Here is a 22,887-nt window from a genome sequence, read left to right as displayed (position 1 = left end):
AACCTCCTAGGCAGAGACAAATAATGTGGGGAAATTAGCACTTTCCTGGGGAAAAGAAAAAGGAAAGAGAATGTAGAACACCTATATATCTGTATCAAAGCTGATGAATCAGCACTTCCCGAGCAGGAAAACGTCTTGTCGGAGCGGCCCCTCCAGCTCTCCTCCCGGGCAGCCTCAGGCAGCGGGACGGCTCCCGTGGGCTCAGCGGCGCGGAGCACACCGAGCCCCGGCCACTCGCGAGGGACCGCGTGGCCGCGGACCGCAGGAACGCTGGCCTTGACGGCTGTCCCGCGGGGAGCCCGGCTTTTGGCTTCCCCAGCCGGGGTTTGTGCTTGCTCCCCGCCGGCCCCTTTCTGCCGAGCGCCGTCCCCGCGGGAGCGGCCGCGGCCGTGCGCGCTGCCCGGGCGGGACACGCGGAGCCCGTGCGCGGACAGGCTGCGGGAGCGCCCATCGCCTCTCTCCGCGGGGCATCCCCGCAGGTCACCGGCCCTGCCGAGCCACGAGCCCACACGGGACCGGCCTTTGCCCGGCCACCACGCACACCCCTGCTCTCAGGTGACCAGCCACATAACGCTGGGGCGCACTGCCCACCGCGGCGCTCCGGCCCACGGAGACTGGCTCTTGGCTCAAAGTAAAATAAAACTCAGTTAAGAATATCAAATCTGCAATGATCCATCCCCATCAATGCGGGATGCAGGCACCGGAGAGCAGCTCCACCCCACTCTCCAGTAAGACCCGGCAGCCAGCCCCGCACGGAGCGCCACCGGTGCTCCGCCGACCTGCTCAGGCGGGAGGCAGCAGGACCTCGATTTTTGCGAAGAAAAGGTACAGCTTTGCCGCTTCACGGGCAGAACGGGGACACTTGAAAACAAAATGCGGAGAAAAGAAGCGTGCCCTGGAACCAAGACATGTTCTCGTTCCGTGATGCACTGGTTCGGACAACTCCCAATGATGTACGGCGGTGCCCTGTGCCCGGGAGAGGCTGGCCTCCACGCCACCACTGCCTTGCGGGAGAAGCACCACGGCTCCGCACCGCCGGACCGTCCGGGGAGCTGCTCCCCGGGCACGCCGATGGGGATCCGGAGCATAACGACAGCTCGGGAATGCGGCGCTTCTCCGCTCCCTGGAAAGCAGGGATCACTTCCCCGGCCCTGCTCAGAGGAGAATGGCGAAGGAGAGGCAGGTGCCCGCCGGCTCCAGCCGACAAGCGGGGTGTGGCGGGACCGGTCAGGGGCGCGGGAGGCGCAGCCGACGAGGCTCATCACTGGGGGCCCGTCGCGGAGATCTCGGCGCAGAGCGGGGTCTGACCGCGTACCAGCGGTGCCTTACCTGCGAGCAGGAGGGCGGCTCCCAGCAGCACGGTCCCTGAGAGCAGCTGGCGGGGCATGGTCCTGCCTGCGGGAACGCAGGGCTTTTTCCCTGCCGACGGCAGCGAGGCAGGGGCAGAGGCGCCGGCTGGGATCCGACGGGCTCTCCTCGGTCCCGGGCGCTTCCCGCGGTGGAGGAGATAGCGGCAAAGCGAGGCGCGGAATCGGCATCCAGCAGCCCCCGAGTCCTGCCCGCCCGCCCCGGCCCGGCCCGACCTGCGGAAACGGAGTATCCGCTGCGGGCCGCCCTGCCAGCTTCACCTCCCGCGGGCATCAGATACCCGCCAGCCCCAGCATCGCTGATTTATAACTTCTCCACCCCTCGCCGCGCACCCCTCCGCCCCCCCGCCCACATCCTCCGCCGGGAGCACGCCCTCGCCGGGACGCGTCCCCCGCCCGCTCGCCCGCCCGCCCGTCGGCGGGCACGGTGTCGCTGCCCCGCGGGTCTCCCAGTCCCGGACACCCCCGGCCCCCAGGGAGCCGGGCCGTGCCGTCCCTCCGGAGCCCGGCTCTGGGCTGCTTCCAGCCGCCGCGGCCGCCGCGCTGCTGGGGCGGGCAGCGGGACTCGTCGCTCGCACGTTGCCGGGCTCCTCTAGGCAGGGTGTGAAGCGGCTTGGGATTCCTGGATGAAATGCTGAGCGGCGGGGTCCCGGTGTTGCGGAGACCCTCTCCCGCTCCGCAGGAAAACTTCGACAGCGCCACGTCCCGCCACCGGCTGCCGAGCCCGGTGCCAGGTCGGGCGGGGGCCATTTACAGCCCCTCCCCGGCTGCCCGGCGCGATGCTCGGAGTGCCCAAAGCGCTGCCCGTGCCCCAGGCGCCCGAGACTCCATTCCCCACCTTCCTTGGGGAGAAGGAGCCGTGGGGCAGATCGCTCTGTGCGGGGCCTGACCCAGACCACCACGGGTCCCCAGCCAGCAGCACTGAGAGCGCTCAGAGCAGGGAAGCCAGGAAGGGGCAGCACTGGCTAAGGATGCTTAGGAAGTCTGCCCTGCCAGCTCCCCTGCTGTCCTTCACTGAGTCTATAACATCCAGGGCAGCGCTGGAAATATATTTCTCCTCTCACCCATGCACATACCACGTTTCCCATACATGTTTTATTTTGTGAAAGATCAGCAGAGAGCCCATGACCGCAAAGTTCAAGGCCCGTGTTTCCACTTTTCCCCTGTTGAGCCAGAAGAAACGCTGTTGCATGAGCCAGATCTTCAGTTTGACCCACTGTGGCCCTTTCTATATTTTTATACTATGAAATAAGTCACAAGAATATGTTGGGGCAGGTAAATGTGGTCATCCCCTTCTTACAGAGAAGGAAACGGAGGCGCATAGAGAGGTTAGGCAGCTAGTCCAAGGTCATAGGAAGCTGGTGACAGAAGACATAAATAGAACTCAGACCTCCCATGTCCCACCAGACCATCCTGTACAAGAAAAAAAAAAAAAGAAGTTGATGTTGTTTTTAACTTGAGAAGTGTTTAACTTTAAAGTTTAAAGTCTGTGAGAATATTTCCTGCACGCGTCTGTTCAACTCCTATTCATAAATTACGCCCTAAGCTACAAATTTTAGTCTGTATTTTCCAATCTTCCTGCCCCCAGCTGAGACCTTGAAAATAAAATAGCTATGGATACCTTCCCCTCAGCTGCTCACACCATGGGGGGAAGAACCCAGAGGTTTCTTTCCCGAAGAGAATGACTCACACAAAGTCACCTCCTCCACTGGAGAGGATAGCAGCTGGGAAAACAGTCAGCCAGGGAGGACAGGCCAACAAGAACTAGGACACTGAGCATCCTGACAGGTTAGACCCCCTAGGAGCAAGGGCTCCCCTGTAGAAGGACCTCAGGGAACAGTTTGTGCCTGCCTTTGGCCAGCCTAGTGCTGAGTCTGAGATGATGTGAACCTAATCACAAGCTCAGCAGCCATTCCACACCAGTTCCTCCCCATCTTCTTCACACCTCCTACATCACAGCTGCATTCAGTCATGGCCCTCCAAAGACCACATTTCTTTGGCAAGCTATAGCTTCTTCCTTCTCCAACAGATGTCATCAGCTCGTGATCCACTCAAGTGACCAGGGAGGCCAAACCTGAAGATCTGCTCCTAATCTCTTTTCACTCTTTTATATGTTAAGGTCAGGGAGAGATGAGATGTGGAGCTTGTAGAATGGAAAGATCCAAGCAGAGAGATACAAGGAAGAAAGAAGAAGCAGATATTCCCATAAAGCAGAAGGAAGGTATAGTAGGAAACTTGTGCTTGGAACTGAACAGTCTAAACACATAAATTGGAACATCTGGACAGATGGAAAATGCATATGTGAAGGGGAGGGCCGCATGGAATGTACTTGCCTATTTTTTTTGTGTGTGTGCCTGTGTGTGTGTGTGTGTGTGTGTGTGTGTGTTTGTGTGTATGTGTGTGTGTGTGTGTGAACTACTACCATGCAATTTGCAACACCCAGTAGGATGCAAACTACCTTTGAAGAGTAGTTTAGATGCTGTGGCTGGACAAACGCTGAGACAGCCATAGGTCTGTCCCAGGCATAAGTCTATACTGCAGGCAATATGATCTCTTCATACCAGAATCTTAGGCCTTAGTTAGATTCTAAGTAGTGGGTGGCATATGTGAGGCCAAATTTATCATTGGCATTCAACCATTACTTACTGAGGCAAACAGCTCTGGTACAAGCACATCTCACAGCAGAGTAGGGGATCATGGAGAACAGGGCGAGTTTCTAGAATGAGGGGAAACCCAAGAGAGGCTTACATGGAATCGGCAGCTTGCACAAGAGAGGCTGACTCAACATAGGACAGAGCCAGGAGCCCCCTGGGGAGCATGAGCATGAATCTGGAGACATCCCACTCAGCTGGAAGCTGGCTAATATCCTAGGCTTCAAGGAGGGCAAGAAGGATGACCTTGATAACTGCAGGTCTGTCAGGTTCTGCTGGAGAGCAGCACCATAGAAAGTGTCAGTGGCAAGCTGAATATAAGTCTGCAGTGTGACTCACATTAGTGACTCGTACCAGTGAGTCCTGGTAGCCAGGAGGTCAAACACCCTGGGAGGGTGTCAGGCACAGCATCACCAGCCAACCAAGGGAGGGGATTGTCCCACTCTGATCTGCACTGGTGGGCCTCACCTCAAGTGCTGTGGGCAGTTTTGGGTGACACAATATAAGAAGGACATCAAACTATTACCGTATGTCCAAGGGAATGGGACCAAGATTGTAAATGTCCTCAAGAGCAAGACTTAAGAGGAGGAGCTCAAGTGGCTTGTTTGTACAGCCTAGAGAAGGGGAGAGGGGGGGAGGACTTCATAGTGGTCTACAGCTTCCTTACAAGGTGAAGAGGAGGGGCAGGAGCTTTTATCTTCTTGCTGGTGACCAATAGTAGGCCCCACGGGAACACCACAAAGCTGTGCCAGGGGAGGTTTAGGTTGCATATTAGGAAAAGATTATTCACCCAGAGTGTGACAGAGCACTGAAACAGCTTCCCCACCACACCAAGCCTGTCAAAGTTCAAGTGTTTGGACAATGTTCACAGGCATATGGTGTGATTCTTGGGATATCCTGTGCAGGGCCAGGAGTTAGACTTGATGATTCTTGTGGGTCCCTTCCAACTCGGAATATTCTATGATTTTATGTTTCTATGAATAATGGATACATAACAGTTGCTATGTTCCCTTCAGCTCTGAAATGTGGGAATTTTCATTTTTCTAACATTTGTTAAAAATACTATTACTAAATACTAGGAAGGAAATCAGCCAAATTTAGCAGCTGAGAGTAAGCCCTCTGAAATATATCAGGCAAACATTTTGCAAGACTGATCATCTGCTCAATCTCCAGCACTACAGAAGCTGAAAAAGAGAGAGGAGAAACAGCCTTCACAGTAGAGAACATTTGTTTTCAGTGTTCATTTGCAGCCCAGAAGTACCTTGTATTGTTGAATTTTACTCTGCAGGAAGATCAGAGTAGAGATTTTTCTTTAACAACCCCCACATATGACACTATAATCATCAAGCTGTCAGGCAGCAAAAGCACCAACCCATTTGCATCCCTTGCCTATCCCTGACCAGCAATAGGAAATCTAATTGAGAAGGTAATCAAGGCTCTCAGACTTTAGGTCCAGGTTGAGCAGCAGACTACCATGACAAAGGAACAGAGACGTCATCCTGAGCATATTGGACTTTTCATGGCTGAATACTCAGCCAGCTGAATACTCGTTGCCTCTTGTCTCTTGCATGTCTGGCTTCAGGAGTTAGATGGAGTGGCAACGCCCTTATGGATATGACTTAGTCAAGTCACTGGGACACACTCTGAGGTTGTGGTTTCTACTTCCTAATGGACATAGGACACTTTGAACATCCTTGGTTAAGGCTTTAGCCAAGTCTTCTGGGAAGAATTGCTTGGACAGCCCCTGTGACCTGGCAAAAATAAAGAGCCTGGAAAATCTCATTCACACCAGAAGTTGATATCCTGCTAACATGACCCAACTATTTCTAGTCATGGCAACAATTTCTTATTTGCACCAATACCCAGAATAATTTTGTGGCAGTGTTTCCAATGTTCAGAGCATTATACAAAAGGTCACCAGCAGAACCTGCAACAGCAGGTGCCTGCCCGCAGAATAAGACTCATGGGTCAGGGTTACAGCTGAGGGACCTCATGATGTGTATTGTAGTCACAGCAGAGGTAGACGCCTCACAGGAATAGACTAGACTGTCTCTGAGATGTTCCCAAGCTCTTGCTGTAGGGAGAGAAGGAAAGATGTCAAAACAGAGCAGACTGGATCTCCCTCTGCAGATCTTCTGTAGAATTTGCATCTGCCAACTTAATTTGACTGGATGCTTCCAGGATTGAAAATTCAATCAAAGCAATATTTCAGATGATCAGCTGAAAACATTAGCATTTTTGCAGAGCCACTGTGAAGGGTTCCAGTGCTCCCTGTCTACCATACTCCATCTCCATAGTCCCTTGTCAATTCCACTGGCAGAGCTGTTTCTGAGGCTTAGAACTGTTTCTGGGACTCAATTTAAAACAGTTTGGTGGAACAACCCAGGATGTAACTTGTTTTCTTTCTATGGAGAGTCACTTATAAAGCAGGTCATTTTACTGGTAGAGCTTTACAGCAAGCACATCCATACAATGGGAGACACAGTAACTGTGAGGACTAGAAGAGTATTGGTGTTTTCTGTATTGATTTAACTACTAGGGATACTGTAACCTGGAGCAACAGGTGAGGTGAGATGGACTGGCCTACCCAAGATCTTCCTCTGAATCTCTTTTCCTCTCTCTTTTCAATGATGTGTTTCCCATTACCATTATTTTGACAGCCTCTGGCAGGAACAGAGATCAAGAAGAAACCTATCAAGGAAATCCCATTTATCATCAGCATTATCCTTAGTTTTCTCAAGGACTGTGGGAATTGGAAGCTGAGACCTCTTCTCTGTACTATGGTGTTTGCTGGGACATCAGTTTATACCCTGCTGCCTGGGCACATGCTTAGGTAAATGTGTGCAGAAGCGTAAACTACAGCCAGTGGTGCTTCTCCTCAGCAAGGCTGAGTTTTACCTTATATTGTATAGATTCCTGACTTTGTACCCAGTCAGTGTTCACCTGCAACACACTTCAATTCATTTCTGAGGGCAGGCAAAGCAAGAAGCTGTCTAACCATAACAAGAAAGTAGAGGCAATGGGAGCAAGTAATTTGATGTTGCTCATTTTTATTTTAATTAGTTAACTGCCATAAGCAATTAATTAGGTTACCTGGTATTTTATTGGGAAGTTTGGAATACTTGGGCCTGTAGAGTATCAGTCTTCCAGGATTTGCAGTGGCTGGATCTCAGCTGGCCCAGTACAATGTCATTGCCTTCACTGGCAGTAGGTCATGTGGAGAAATCCAGAGGAAAGAGTCTGCCCCTCCTGTTCCTTGGAAGCTGCTTTGAAACAGAAGCTACACCACTCATCCCTGCTTATGCTGCACCACGGCTCATCCAGGTACATCTGTGCCCAGTCTTGTACCACTGCTGTGGCACTACTGGGCAATTACTACACATGGTCTGACCCTGATCATGGTCTCTGGACCCGATCCTGACCCAAACTTGTCATTCCACATTCTGGCTCCTTGTTGGTTTAACAACTGCTCTTAGTTCCAATTTTACTGCCCTTGGCTCACTTGAGAATCAGTTGACCCTCACTGGTCTCTGGCACATCTAACATGATTTTGGCTCTGCCCACATTTCCTCTTCTGGTCAGAACTATACAGCAGAAAACCAGTGTTTCAACACCTTATTAAAAGCAAAATCTACTACAATGCACATTTTCTTACAAAATACTACACAACTGGTTTTATGTGTACATCCAGCAATATTTTACTGAACAACAACAAAAAAAAAAAGTGTGGAAAGTGTGGAACAAGATTTTTTTTTGACCCTGGAAAACACAAGTTTAACAGAAGGATGCTAGTAAGCATTTCCACTGTATGCTGGACCCCATTCACATGCGCTCACACCTGCATCAATATGGGAGTGACCTACTTTCAGCATAGCAGGGTTAGTGTGGTGGTGATTAAGCTCTTGGCTTAATCTCCCAGGCGTCTGAAATTTAGTTCCCAACTATTTCTTCTTCTCTTTATCCAAGAGAATATATATGTGCCTTTCCTGGAGCCATAAGTGCATGAATGTACCAGAATAAGCATTTAGAAAGAGTCAAGACCACATGAAAGGATCAACAGCATATCCTCCCTGTGGCACTGGGCCAAGGTCACTGCCTTTCAGTGGGAAACACAACCAGAAGGTCAGCAAAAGAACCACAGAACCAAACCAAAACACGTCAAAAAGAGAAAACTACCCAAGAAAATATTGGGCCATGAAAAGAAAACCAAACTTACAATGAAGAGCTCTTTTCCTCTTACCACCCCAAGCACTAACCCCCAGAGGTTTAGTGTTTCCCTCACCGCAACACAAACCAGGCTCCGTGCTGGGAGCCCACACAGCTGCTGCTCCAGAGAAGCTGGTGACTCAGTGATGTGCACAAATGCCTATGCCCTGATTGTTTTGGAACAAATCAGACACAAAATGTGAACAAAGGCAAACAGTTATCTGGCCACAGAAATGGTGTTCACAGGAGTGTCTTGGAAGCTGTTCTGGGAAATGTGGGATATATACAGCACTGTCAAGGTCCTGCAACATCATGCATATGGTTACACCACATGTGCCCCAAATAGCAGGACCAGTGTACTCCATGCTCCATGTGCTGCTTCACTTACACAACCACAGCAAAAGGCATTTCAAGAGACAGGGTTCAGGACTCAAGTTTGGAGCTCCGGGTCCAGGGCTAAACTGGGCTAACTCAGTAGCAATGAAAGTTTACTGGATAGGTGGAAAGAAAGAAGACTCAATGCAGTGTATGCCCAGAACCTCACATAGGTGTCTTTAGCTGCAATGTTTGTCCAAAACCATGTCAGAGATATCTGCAGCTCCATCTGCAAGTAGCAAGAATTATATTGTACATGATCTCCACTGGTCAAGTGGGAGTAAAAGCTTTCCCCAAAATGCACTAGAATTGTCTTTTCTTTCATTCTCTGACATTTTAAAGACAACAGTTTTAAGATAGCTCTTTTCCACAGAACACTTCCTTGAAAATTAGCAAAAAAGGTAAAACATAAAAGTGTTTAAAAAATTGAATTAGCTGACAGGAATAGTTAAAAAATTGTTTCACTTCTTAGTTCCAGGAGATACTCATACTATTGCATTCTGTGATGTAATAGTGTCATTTCCATGCTGTGAAATGAATATCATTGCTTCCTTCAGTGCAGGAAACCCTTTACTGGCAGATCAGCATGAATGGGGGATGCAGAAAAGGGTTGCCCACCGACTCGACAAGCCTCTGAGCTGCCCAACTGGTGCTTAGAAATCTCATCTGGAAATTCTCTCTTGTCACTAGGTGCTGAATCCATTACAGGTCTAGGAAGGAGAATGATCTGTGCACAAATTAACCTCACAAACACGAGGACCTGCTGATACGGTTCATGTGTGTCTTTACCTTGCAAAGATAGTAAGTCATCCCCTGAAGCTAAGATTTAGGTTGTTATTGGCAAAAAAGGGGGAAGACAAATAGAGCAGATCAGAAGATTTTGGTGATGGGAGTACTCTTAAGATCATCAGTTTGCACTGATGTTTACTCAGTCCCAATAGTGCTCAGAGGGAAGATGAAGAAGCCAGAACTGGGCTGCATTCAACTTTGCCTGAACACCACAAGGCAGTGAAGACCATAACATCATTTGAGGAACAATTTTGCAATGTGTATTATATTTTACACACACACAGTCTTTCTGAAGTCGAATTTGCCCCAAAGATCTATGTCTATACAGAGCTATGTATTTTTCAACCCTATAATGTCTCCCGGGGAGAACTGGGTTAGAAAGACATTCAAATGCTCTATGAACAAGTGTGTGGCTTTTCTGGTACAGCCATTGTGCAAGGGCTAAGATCCTCAGAAGAAACTGGTTAAAACCTATTTTGTGGAATCGGACTTTACAGGTACCGTGAGCTGTCAAAGGGCAGAGCTCTCCGTTTGGGTTTTTTAACTCTCACAGAAGGAAACAGACCATTTTTTTTCTTGGTGGCTTTCGTTTGTCTGTTTGTTTGTTTGTTTTGTTTGTGTTTTTTTGTTTGTTTGGGTTTTTTTTTTCCCTTAAGGAGATAAGCAGGCTGCGTTCTCACGGAGCACAAGCTGTGTCGCCGTACCACCCTCAGCCCAGGGCAGCGGAGGGCCGGCGGGAGCTCGGGGCGCGGGGCAGCGGCGCCGCCCGGCACTCCCCGCCGCGGCGGGCGGAGCGGGGGCGGCGGGGCGGGGCGCGCTCGGGTCTCCCCCTGCGCCGGGGAGGATGCGGAGAAGAGGCTGCTGCCGCTTCCCTTCCCGAGAGCCTGCGAGCCGAATTTCCCGGGGTGTGTACGGTCAGCAATAAAAAGAGAAACGCGCGGTTCAAGTTAATTTTCCACCCCCGAAAGGAAATGCTGCTTCCTGTATTATGCAAGGCTGGTGCCAACAGCACTGACACAGGAGACTATTGTCCTTTTCACAAAGCCGTGGTGGGGAAGGGCGCCTGAGAAAATAGTCCTTTTGCAACAGCAAGGAGCTTTTGATCTTAGGGGGGTGGGAGGGTTGTGGAGAGAAAAATGGGTGCGGCTGGGAGCAGGGAGGGATGCGGCGGTGAAAAAGGGTACCAGGGTGTCCTTCGCCGTTCCTCCAGCCCCGCTCAGGAGGCCAGGATGCGCAAAAGTGCCTGCAAATGTCTTTCCTCTTCCATGCAAAGCGATCACACTACTTCGGTCCCGCTTCCGATGTGTGCAAGCCGGAACAAAGACACCAGGGATTAGGAGCGTCTTCCTCTTCCTCCTCCTCCTCCTCCTCCTCCTCCCCCTCACTTAACCTCTCGGTCTAATTGTAGATTACAAAACCTCGGTCACCGGGAAGGAGCTAATGCCTTCCCCATTGTGCTGCTGCTGCACGGCGGTACCGGCGCTCCCCGGTCGGACCCGGCGGTGCCGGCACCTCCCGGTACGGGCGGCCGGGGAGTCGGGCGCTGCCAGCCCGCGGGGCTCCGGCGGGGCCGGATGCCTTGATCCCCTTCGCGGACGGGCGGGCTCCCCGTGGGCTCCCTCTCCGCACCGACCTGGGCACAGGGGACGCGGCGTTCACGCCAGCTGCAGCTCCCAGCAGTTTCTTAGCAGGAAAAGATAAGTAACATCTGAGGAAGAGCCACGGTTTTTCCAAAAGTAGTTTGAGACACTTTCCTGACCCAATGCTTTCCTGTCCCAGGCTTTAAAAATATCGTGGCTTGCTTTCCCTTAACTAACTAATACAGACATTTTACTCCTACTCTAAAAGGATTTTGTCAGTCCAAAAGAGCGGGCACATAGATTTTTTTAGTTATACGGATAGACTCCATGTTGCTGATGCTATCCCTTTTTAGACAATTCTTCAAGAGTTAATCTTTCCTCAAGAGAGGATCTGAAAGAACAATTCTTATTCTTAAAATAGTTCTTATAAACTTTCTTATTAGCTCTTATTAAAGGCGAGTTCCTGCCTTTCTTAATGGGATACCAAACCCATTTCGAAGGGAAGTCTATGTCCAGTAAGAGCAGCAGAGTCAGTCTCTTTCTTTGAGTGTTTTCTGGCATCTGGCTGCCTGCAGGATGGAATCACTTTGGCCGACTAATGACTGACATGGCTCATTATGAGAAAATGCAAATAATTTTCTTTAAATGTGCCTGCTTGCAATCAAAAAGAAAACATAATGTTCCTCTTCACACATGTAGATAGGCTGAGTTAAAGGAATTCTAGGGAAAGAGGATATGAGGAACCTTCAAGAATGATTTAGAAACTTTTCTATATAAAAATAGAACGGGATTTCTTATGTCCAAAGAGCAGAGTCTTTAAAGAAAAAAAAAAAAAAACAACAAAAAAAAAAAAACCCACAAAAAAACCCCAACCAAACAACAAACCCCCACCAAACCTAAATGGTACACATTTTCTGTGTCTTCTTAGTTGTGAAAGCATAACAGACCAAAAATCCCAATTTAAAACAGATCATCCGGGATTCCAGTAGCCTGCAAGGTGCTCACGGCTGAGTACCGCTGGTTGTGAAAAGTGCTGAATGTCACTGCTGGTCTTGCAACCCTACAGCTGTGCTCGTTCACATAATCCTTTGCCTCCCTTCACAAAGACACAGGTTTGGGTTTTGTTACGGTTTGCAACACCGTGTCCAACTCTGGTCCGTGGACCTTAGCTCCCGTCTAACGTGAGATATTTTTAATGTAGACAGCATGTCAGCTCTCCATGCTCCTTCCAGGCTTTCTGTAAAGGCCAGGAATGCCGCAGGCAGGAAAATCTGCTCTCGTTCTGCCGGTGGTAGTGCCTGCCCTTCCCCCAGCCCTTAGATGTGAGCAATTCAAGTTTATCTCCCACCAACTCCGCCATAGGCTTCTGTTATCTGGAAAAAGCCCCAGAGGCACAAATCCTTAAAGGCATTGAAGTGCCTAACTCCCATCAGAATGAGGGATGTAGTTGTCTAAATACCGCTGATAATCTACAAAGTTGCTCACGATTTGTGTAACAGAGATCACGTAAGTAGCCGCAGTCTGACACAGGCAAAGCGCTAAACTTTCTTTTATTACTGCTGCTGCTGCTGTCGCTACTGCTGTTATTCAGCATCTGTATAGTCACAAGTCCAAGTTGGCATTTAGGAGCCCACTGGGAGAAGGACCACAAGGAGAAAAGTTTCTGCCTACGAGATTTCACAGCCGAGAAACAGCTAAGGAAACAGCAAGTACGTCTGACACAGAAGAGGAGGAGATTGCCATGAACACATGAGCACACCAGCCACCTTCTGCTTTCAAGGGGTTTTCAGGCTTGACCAAAGAAGCAAATTTGTAATGTTAAAAGTATATCACTCCTGGCCCTCTGGTGATGGCTGGTCAATTGAGTATCAGACAATGCCTACAGTAACATCTGTCACCAAACCATGGGAAAAGAAGTTAGCTGCACGAAAACGTCTGTCACCAAGCCATGGAAAAAGTAGTTAGCTGCCTGCTTGGGTCTCTGTTGGGAACAGGTTGGAAATGGGAGGGATCATTTCCTTGCACTCACCCATGCCTGTATGCGCAGGACCTCGTCATGGCAAAACACAAAGTGTGCTTGTGATTTCAGAACCTTGGGAAATGGCCAGTCATCCGCTTTACACTGGACTCAGCCAACACAATGAAGTTTAGATGCCCATCATTTTTGAGAGATGGATGAAGCTTATTTAGACAGGAAATAGGCACAGCCCTAAGGGATAGGGCATACCAAATTAACACCTAAAAATAAACACTTTGTATTTTCTGTTCCATGAAAGATATTGTTGAAGTTGCCAGAGAAATATTTAATAACTGTGAAACAGAAATATATCCAAAGGTGATCTCCCCTCTACTTGGAATTCCTCAGAACAGTATTAACTTTTTACAAATTTCAGAGTGTTTGGAATTCAAACACTTCATTGCATTCAAATGGGGCAGATCCATAACTGTTCATTAATATGACTAAAAAAAAAAATCCTGCTGTTAGTAACATATCTAATTCAAACACTTTAAAATGTGATTCAGCTGAAGATGTCAGCTTTGTGTTTGACTGCTTTGTGAAGGGTAAATATAAGAAGTTCATATAAAAATGAAATTATGTGTCTATTTTCACACAGCACGAGTGACTGGGACAGAAAATGTTTTTTCTTGGTGAAGTCATCAGACCCTCTTCAGACAAGCACATTGTTCAAACCCTTTCACTGTGTAACAGGCTCCAGTGTTAGAAATGCACCACATGTGAGCAGAGGAACTACTGAAAGCAGTAGTAGTACTGAAAGCATGTAGCAGAGGAGCTACTAGTGTAGCCTCACACTACACACTAGTAGCCTACTACTACTGTTTTCCAGTGTAGTGTGAGGCTCCTGTGTTTGAGAAAGTCTAGGCTCTGCTCCATGCCTTTCCCATGGTGTTTAAATGTGAATGTCCCTGAGTGAGCTCGGGGATATTCTGCTGACAAAATGACCATGAATTCAACTAAAGACTTTCCCTTTATTGCTTCTCATTTGGGTTCTCTCTACCTAGCCCTTATTTTCATGAAAACTTCAGGAATATAACTACCTTTAAAGCCTATTCCTTTGTATCAGCTTTAATTCAAACAGATCAATGGATTCCAAAGGGAGAAGAAATTTTTGTAGAGGTAGGAGTCATGTAGGTATTAGTGTTGCTCATACAACTCTCATTTCTTCAAAAACAATGCTAATTGCTTAGATTGTTTGCTTTCACAGAACATTATTCCCCTACTTTAGAGAATTTCTTCCATTTGCCAGCCTAAGTTAATTCCCACTAAGATTACATTTTCCTGGTTTCATGCTGACTTTTTCTTTCAAGTGTAACTTCAATTTACAGGTATTTATTCCTTAATAAATACTTATTTTAGTCACAGAATCAACTTTATTTTTACTATAATTGACTCTTCTCACAGGACAGAAATACCTCCATAGACATACCCTACACCTATTCCAGTTTTAAATCAGTTTAGTCAAACATGCAAAAGCACCGTGCCTTTTCATGGCATTTTCACACTGATGGGTCACGACAACTCTGAGATTCTGAATACATCATTTTTCCCCCTATCTCATTGCCAATATGCGATTGCCAAACTTTTCTTCTTCCTAGTTCCATGAAGTTGTGATTGACTCACAGGCTGACTCACAGATCACTGTAAGTTATTTTAAGCATTATGTACAAAAATACTAAATGTTGAAAGTTGGTTTTATTGGGGATTTTCTGCTTTCTCGTATATATATACAGATAACTTTGTGAGACTTGCAAATATAAGAAATTAAACCTAGATCTGGCCAAGGAAATAAATAAGGGCTTTCTGCAGAAAAGAACATTGCAAGATAAACCAAAACAAAACATAGGGTTGTTGTAGAAGATAAACCTCTAAAAATGAAACTGAAATAGTGTTTCAACCACCAAAACTGGCAATTTTTTCAAAAGACAGCTGCACAACAGAAACAAAAAGCAAGATACTTGCAAAAATCCAATCTATTCAAATACAAATAGAAGGATCTGAAAGTGAATGCTTTGGTTTGTGCTTCACAAGAAATGTACCTGTTTGCATTTTTGTCTCTCCTCTACAGTAAGGATCCTGCAACTATTCCAAAAAAATAACAGATGAACTTTCGCAACGTTTTGAAAATGAGACACATATTCATTTCTGAACCAGTCTGCTTCTCCACAGTGACCACAAGTACTGAGGGCATGAAAAGTCTTTGCCTGCTCTGTCTGACCAAGACAAATTGCTCCTTGAAGACTCATCATGTGAAATATTTCTTCCTTCGGCCCTGCTGAGGAGAAAAATCTCCAGATACTCCTTTATGTTCCTTAAGCAACCCTACCACTTTAGCCCCCACACGGCCAAACACAGGTGTCTAATTCTACCTGTAATAACCTGTGGCACGTGAGCTGTCCATCCAGAGATGAATGGCTCCAGCAGCCCAGACCTCTCAGGAGCAATGGCCAGATTCCAGAAGGGATTCCCTGGTGTGGTTTACAATGACCAGATGCCAATGTTTGGAAAACTGAGTTCTCCCTCAGGCTTCTCTCTTAGCAGGTGTCAGATATTTCTATCTTCTTTTCTAGCCAAGACATTGCTGAATGCTTAATACCTAGTGTTTTTTAAGGAATTTACTTGCAAAGGCATTTAGGTCACCAAATCCTTGTAATTGATGTCTTCTACTGTCTGCACACCTCCGAAGGCCTGGAGTGAGCCAACAGAAATCACAAGCCACATGGACCAAAGTGGGAACCCAACCATAACTGCACCAAAGGATGCAGACAGACCTCAACTCCTCCTGGTAGCATTGTTAACTTTTGAGGTGGAAATAACTAAGAAGATGAGTTGATTTGACTAAATAAACCCAGCCTAGAATCTGGAAACAATACAGTCATGTTTGGTTGATGTTATTTCTGAGCTAAAACACCCTACTGCAAAGTGCTCCATGGACTTGGTCTGGTTTCCACAAGGAGGATATACCTTCTGGGTGCTTTTATCTTGTAGAGATATAATCTGTTTTTCCTTAAGATGTTTTTCTAAGCAAAGATGGAATATCAGTTAAGTTGGACAGCCTTTAGGCTGCCTACTTCAGCAACCAAGTCTTGCTGAAGATGGTGAATGCACTTGCTTCATTGTCAACTAGAAACATACTTCTCAGAAGGCAGAACACTGAAACACTTTCTGAGAAAATGCTTTGGTTTAAAGGTTCTGATACTGGTTCTATGGTCTTTCTGTAGAGTGGTGAAAACCTTCTTCGGTCAGTTTATTATGCTGTGTTGCCAGGACAATCAAAATTTTCTGGAAGTATCCATTCTGTGCCTATTCTTTTTTACAGTGAAGTAAGCAAAAATTCAAACCAGAAGGAGTAAGTAACTGATATGGATTTCTACTGCTGAAATCTAAATCGAACACAACTTCTACTTCCTTACATAAACCTTTGATGAAGTTCCTTGTTATAAGTGCTTATCATAACACCGAAGGTATTCCCAAACACATTGGTGTGGTGGTTGCCTAAATGCTGTCTTTAAACCTATAAACTGAATGAAGAACATCTACTGCTGCTTGTTTTCTTCCCTCCCATTTAGCACTCTGTTTCAGGGCTTGTCAGTGTTTTCTAAAGCAAAGAATGCCCAACCTTTTAGGCAGAAAAGACAGTTGCTAGTGGGGTTGTTTCAGAGCTTTTCACTTGATTCAGTGAAAAGTTGGATAAACTCCTTTTATGGGTTTTTTTTCCTCCTGATTCATTTTGCTTGCCTGCTTGAGTGCAGAATGCTTGTATTTTTCTGGCTCACATATGGAAATTAAAATTGCTATGTGGTTTACTCTTTCCAAAACCAAAGTTAACCCACAAGCAGTAGCTTGAAGAATTGTGGATGAGGAACTAATATTCGTTTAGAAATTGAATTGTTGCTTCCCTTATTTGTCAGCAGTTGTTTTTTTTTATTCTGCTTTGGGTGGTACTGTAGAACGCCTGTCTGCCTCTGAACAGTGTGTAGCACACAGTCAGATGCCACAGTCGCTTTGGTCACATTTCTTTGTCATTGTGTTTACAACTTCCTTTTATTTCAGAGAACAGAGACTTAATGATGTTTCCTCACCAAAACCATCAGGACATTTAAGTATTTCTCCATAAGTTAATCCTCACCTGCACCTTTCTATTTTTTTTTCTTTTTGGCATCTTTCACTTCAATTGTGCTGGGAAACGTGACAGTGTATAGTAAGTACATTGTTTCATTTTCAGTTGGCACTCTTCAAGAGTGTTTTGTCTACAGTTTCATTCTGTTGGGTTCTATTTTTAACCATTTCCAAGGTCCCATCTTGTTTGGTGTGAACTGCAAGTCAGAAGACTGCTGATCTTTTCTCTCCTTCACAAGTGACTTCTTCTTTGAAGTATTTGAATTCTGTGAATTCACAAGTGAATTCTTATTGAAGCAGCTGAAAGGAACCTGGCATCTTCTTATCTTTTTAAAGAAATAGAAGAACAAGAAATTGAATATAATTCTATAATTTTTTAAAAAGTCTGTTGCAGAATAGAAAATAGAGTCCTTGCCACTTGGCTTAAGTATCATAACTATAAATTTATCTTCTCTTCAATCTCTCCTTCTAGTTGCTGCAGTTACAGAAGAAAAATGTCCAGGTCATAATTCACTTCAGTCTTTTAAATGTTAATGTTTTAAATATATAAGCCTTTAAAATTGTTTTTAACAGCTTTATAGAGTAGTTTCTCAAAGTTATCAAACAGACCATTTTCCAGAACATACCAAAACATCATTTTGTGCTTTTCTACTTTGTGTTTCCAGCTACTAATTAAAAAAACAAAACATGAATTGTGTTGACAGACAGCACTGGGCTTGAGCACAATGACATAGAAACAATAGTAATGTGATTGCTATAGAAATTGAAGCAGTCATTAACTAATCACAGAGCAAGAAAAATAACACGAGCACCAGAATCAGAGGATATAACAGGAGTTAATGCTGTAGAAACAGGAAAGATCTAAAAAATAGTCCCACAGAAATCAACTGATTTGGTGATTTGACAATTAACAGCAGGCAGATGAACCAATCCTTTGTCAGTATATTTTTCTGAGAAGAAAGATGAAGATAACTTAAAATATTTTTACTCTACTTATCCTACTGGAAGTTGATGGAAACAACTAAGAAAGAAGTCATATTTTTTTTCTATTCCAACCCCAAAATTTCATTTAACCCATTGCAGTTAGCAACACACCATGGAGCACCATAAACAGAACTGTCAGAACAGGTTACCAATACAGGACAAGAGAAAATTTAGGAAAAAAGTTCACAATTTATACAAACATGGATTATTTTAATGCCTTTTTGCCTCCAACCATTTAACTTCTCCTGTTTTTAAAATTATCTTCGAAATTATTTTTTTTTACTTTTAGAAAAAACTCAAGAACAAAAGCTATATACCCCTTTCCAGCCAAGAAAGACTGGAGTCATTCACAGACCCATTTTGCTGTTGAATCACCTCCCTTAACCAAGCCTGAGTTTCTTATTCAACAGGATTTTATTCAACCAGCCAGAATCAAAGCCATTATTGAAAGACAAAAACACAGCTCCTGTGTCTTATAACTAAAACGAGGTTATGGCAAGCCCAGACCTCAGTAAATACAAAAGATGATAATAAACTTGCCTTACTGTCTCTATTGCAATGTCTCAGAAGCTGATTTAGCAATGGATCTTTAAAGCACTGGATCATAAAGTAATGCTGGATATTCCTCTAGGTTCATGGACTTTGGTGGAGGAGCTGGGAGTCACAGAGCACAAGAAGTAGCCATATAGAGAAGAAAACAATTGTAACATGCACTTCTGTATCCTGGAAGGATCTTGTCAATGACCAAGATGTCCTATGTCAAAATGCTTATTCAGGAAAGAAACATGCCTATCGCAGACAGAATTTCCACCACTGAAGAAGCGGTGGAGAAGTGTGCCACTGGGCATCCTTATCATAAATTCCCAACAAAAATGGATTAAGTGGATTTTAGATCTGGTTTTCAGAAAGCAGCAGGGTTTGAAATTCAAGACTTCTCTACACTGGCATGTAAGCTGCCCACAAAATTAGGCAATGAAATAATATCTGGCAATTAGTAATAGTAGTAGTTACTTCATCATTTCTTGAGTAGGAATGACAGGGGAGCCAGAGATGACAGTACTATCAGGAGATGGGACTGCAATAGTGGGAAAGGCTGTAAACCACAGAAATACTAGTGATAGCATAAAAGCTGTTACACTAAGGGGAAGAAACTTGAGGGGAAGTATAAAAATTCCCTCCCAGCCCACGCAGTGACAGTAGAATTGCCCAAAGAATCCTGCCACTGAAAGTAGTAATTGCTTGATCTCAGACTTTCAGACCATTAACAAAATAAATAAAAGCAAAAGGATACAAGAATGAAAATGGAGTGTACAAGTTTTTTAAGGGAGCTTAGAGGCTTTTGTTTCCCTGATCAACTGTTGGATACACCATAAGTAGCCTCACAGCTCTCGGATGTCGCAGTCAGTCTCCAGCCCTCCCCAATATCACAGCGAGATGCATCCCAGCCCACTGAGTGCAGAAGTACCTTGCACCAAGCTCCACCTGCAGCTATCCCCCGGGACTAGCAAGATGTGGTCTTCTGTCCTGTAACACGGCTGCAAAAGAACAATGTTTCTTTAACCCTGATTAAACTTTTTAATTTTGATTTTTTCCCTTCCTGTACTGCTGATCTGAAGATAGACCAAACACATTACATGCAAAAAGTACATTTGTTAGAGGAAATTGGGAAAAGTATTGTCAAAAATTTACAGTATCTCCTGTTGATTTTGTGATTATATTGACTTTATTTTATACTATTTAGTTTTACTTCATTCCCTATTCCCTTTCACTCTAGATAATATAACTTACTGTTCAAGATCTATGATGATTTCATCTTTCTGTACACTCTGTAGCACATGTAAAATTGTGTGACATCTCTGTGAACACTTTGGCAAAACTCTAGCAAGTTCACCTTTACATTACTTTTCCCATTGAAACTCATCCTTCCAAAACCTTTCAGAGCAACAGTGCAGTAGGGATGTAGTAATATACAATTATTTGGAAAAAAAATTACCATCAAAATGTTGGTTGTTTTTCTGAACAGAAAGCAGAAGCACAGTCTACTTAGTAGACTGTGAGAGATTAATATGGAGTATATATAACTTTTTCTGCTTGTAGAGTCTGCAAGTCTTCTGACAAAGACTTATAAGCTTCTTTATAATCCTTATGACATAGGATAAAGTTTGTACTGAGGTTTTTGTCTTAACATCAATACAAATTTCCTTGGTTCTAAAGGTGCCAAGAATTGACATTGTTAAATGAAGTTAATGGAAGGTACAAACATTCCTCCTTTGGAACAATAGGACATAGCCACCTACTAGATTATCTGGTTTTAGATTCCTGTGGTTGAAGCAATTTTACATAATATAACTTTTGGGGTCAGAATGAAAAGAAGGTAAGCCAAAAGGAAGTGGGAGCTGAAGTAAGAGGTAGGATATAGCCTCAGAATAAAAGACATCAGCAGCGCGTATTTTTAGATGCTTGGGAATGGAGCTCAAAAAAAAAAAAAAAAAACTGAGCAATCAAGGACACTGCTTCCCCTTCCAATCACACACACAGTCTCTATATTGTATCTAATCACTTACAGTTATGGAGTCATTTCCTTAGTTCTAAGGGAATCAAGTTTGAATTCCAAAATGTGTAAGCAATGCATTAATTTGATACTCTAGAAACTTGCATCGGAAGTCCTTGACCAAAACATTCAGCACTACGAGTACAGTGTCATTCTTTCAGTCCCTTCAAAGTTTTCTACCTGGTATGTTTTTCAAGGATGCATATTAGCTTAGAAAATCATGAGAATAGATATAAATCAAATCTGCATAACTTAATTGTCACATTAAGAAATGTATTTCAAGACAAATAAGAGGAATCTTGACTAATTTTATTGTTTCTGAGAAAAGGTCTGTAGAAGGAAGAGTGGGTGGCTGAATAAGATCCCACAAAGTATTCAGCATTTATGACAAAGGCAAATGCATTGACAAGTGGAATGAAAACTCAGTGTGTTATCATTGAGTCACACACTGAGAAGCACATCTGCTGACACAGAACATAGAAAATATCTCAAGTGTATCGTATAATGACAAGTAAACCCTTACAGAAGCAGCAAAATGTAAAAGGATTTGAAATCATTACACATAATCAGAAAAATCAGGTAACACCCACAGAATCTGGCATTCATGCTGTCACCAGGATGGACAGAAACAGAAAAAATATTAAGTCATTTGAAAAAAATCACTTACGGACTGAAGTGTAACAACCAGATATTGTACTTTGTTAGTATATCTGAAACTTCACCTTATTTGAAAAATCAGTATAGTTTTCAATGGCTGCCCTCTGTATGAGTGATAATCCAACTGTACATATGTTACAACAATACAGGCACTGCAGTTATATGGAGAAGTAACGATTGTTATTTCACTTTTAAAAGTCACTATGCCCTAGGGCACAATTAACAGGCAATAAATTCCTACGTGCTACTGAAGTTCAGAGATTAGTGTTTGCCTGTCAAAGCATGGAAACACATTTACACCTAATAAAAAGGGACTAATTAGCTGTTTAAATAATAGGAAATGTCAGTCAGAGGCCACAAAAGGCTATGAACAATAACTAAACCCACCCCCCAAAAACTGACACGTGTGTTTACAGACAAATATAAAGCATTCAAAAGAGCCTTAAATGTTTGCCAAGTCATCCAAAAGAGAAGGAACTTTATTTAAATAGTGAAAGCAAAAGTTAGTGCTAGAAACTCACTGGAGTAGGGCATGTATCACTCCAGTCTGTGCAATTCTCCACAGATTGATTTAGCAAAATTTTGTACATACTGGTCAGAAATTCAATGAGAGTTTGGAGCATTAGAGATCATTAGAATATGTTTTGGCCTTGTCTGGAGTTTGGATTACAGGTGAATCAAAGAGCATGTCTGAACTCCAGGACAGGAAACTCTTATTTGATAGTGGTCAAGAATGAAAAATTGGATCCCAGCTATCACTGACGTTGAATTTATACATCCAGATATCTGATTAGTTTTTTTAAGAACACTATAAATACTATTATGTTAGCTTTAACATCTTCTAGTGTTCCCCTATCTTTTTTCCTATTTTTCTCTAACTTTAAATGTCAGAGAGATCGAAGCGGTCATTAACCAGCTACTATATAAAGAGACTAATAGCATAATTTCTTATTGATTCATGGTTTGATCTTCCACGCAGGGTTCATAATCTGACAAAATGAAGCTGTGTCCCTGTGCCTTCCCAAGTCTCACCTAGCACTAGTGCCTTTGCCGGGATAACTGGGGGGAAACTTAAAACACACCCCAGCAAAGCTGTACCACTCAAAATTGAACTGACACCATGAAGACATGCCTTTTTCTGCTGGTGTGAACCCCCAAATGTAAAACAGGTGCATCACAAATTGATTTTTGTCTGAGATATTTGAGTTTGCCAAATTTAGCTGAGCACATCCCTTATCTAAGGCATTCAGCACCTTTCACAAACGTTAGTGAGAAAAATTTGTGGCTCAGTTGGGGCACTTGGAAGGCATACATTAAACTAATATGTTGCATTAAGCAGTGACAAACTAATGCATAAATTATCAAATGCAGTTTTGAAACTAAACGGGTTTTGAACCGAAGTTCAAAGGTAGTCAGTGTTCGCTGATTTGTGGATCTTTCCCATTCTGATTTTCTCTTTGTTAATGGCAGGAGTCAGCCCTCAGGCAAAGAGCAGAAATGATCTCACATGGTTGTAAATAAGTGCAGAGCCTGCTTAGTGCTTGTGCTTTGTGCTCTCTCTTCCGTGTTGCTTGCTCTGCATCAGTATTGC

At 44.5% G+C, this 22,887-nt stretch overlaps 1 protein-coding gene across 1 annotated transcript in view; it reads right to left on the bottom strand.

The window, feature by feature from the left end:
* The window catches only part of FLT1 (fms related receptor tyrosine kinase 1), a 114,539-nt gene extending 112,908 nt beyond the window's left edge, over positions 1–1,631 (bottom strand). Inside the window, exon 1 of the mRNA XM_021541982.3 lies at positions 1,330–1,631. Within this exon, the coding sequence (XP_021397657.2) occupies positions 1,330–1,387 (58 nt within the window). The 5' untranslated portion in view covers positions 1,388–1,631. The remainder of the gene's footprint in view (positions 1–1,329) is intronic.
* Positions 1,632–22,887: the final 21,256 nt, after the last annotated feature.

This window comes from Lonchura striata, chromosome 2, assembly GCF_046129695.1.
Source record: "Lonchura striata isolate bLonStr1 chromosome 2, bLonStr1.mat, whole genome shotgun sequence".
Taxonomy (NCBI): Eukaryota; Metazoa; Chordata; class Aves; order Passeriformes; family Estrildidae; genus Lonchura; species Lonchura striata.
This window is presented reverse-complemented; position numbering and strand designations above follow the sequence as displayed.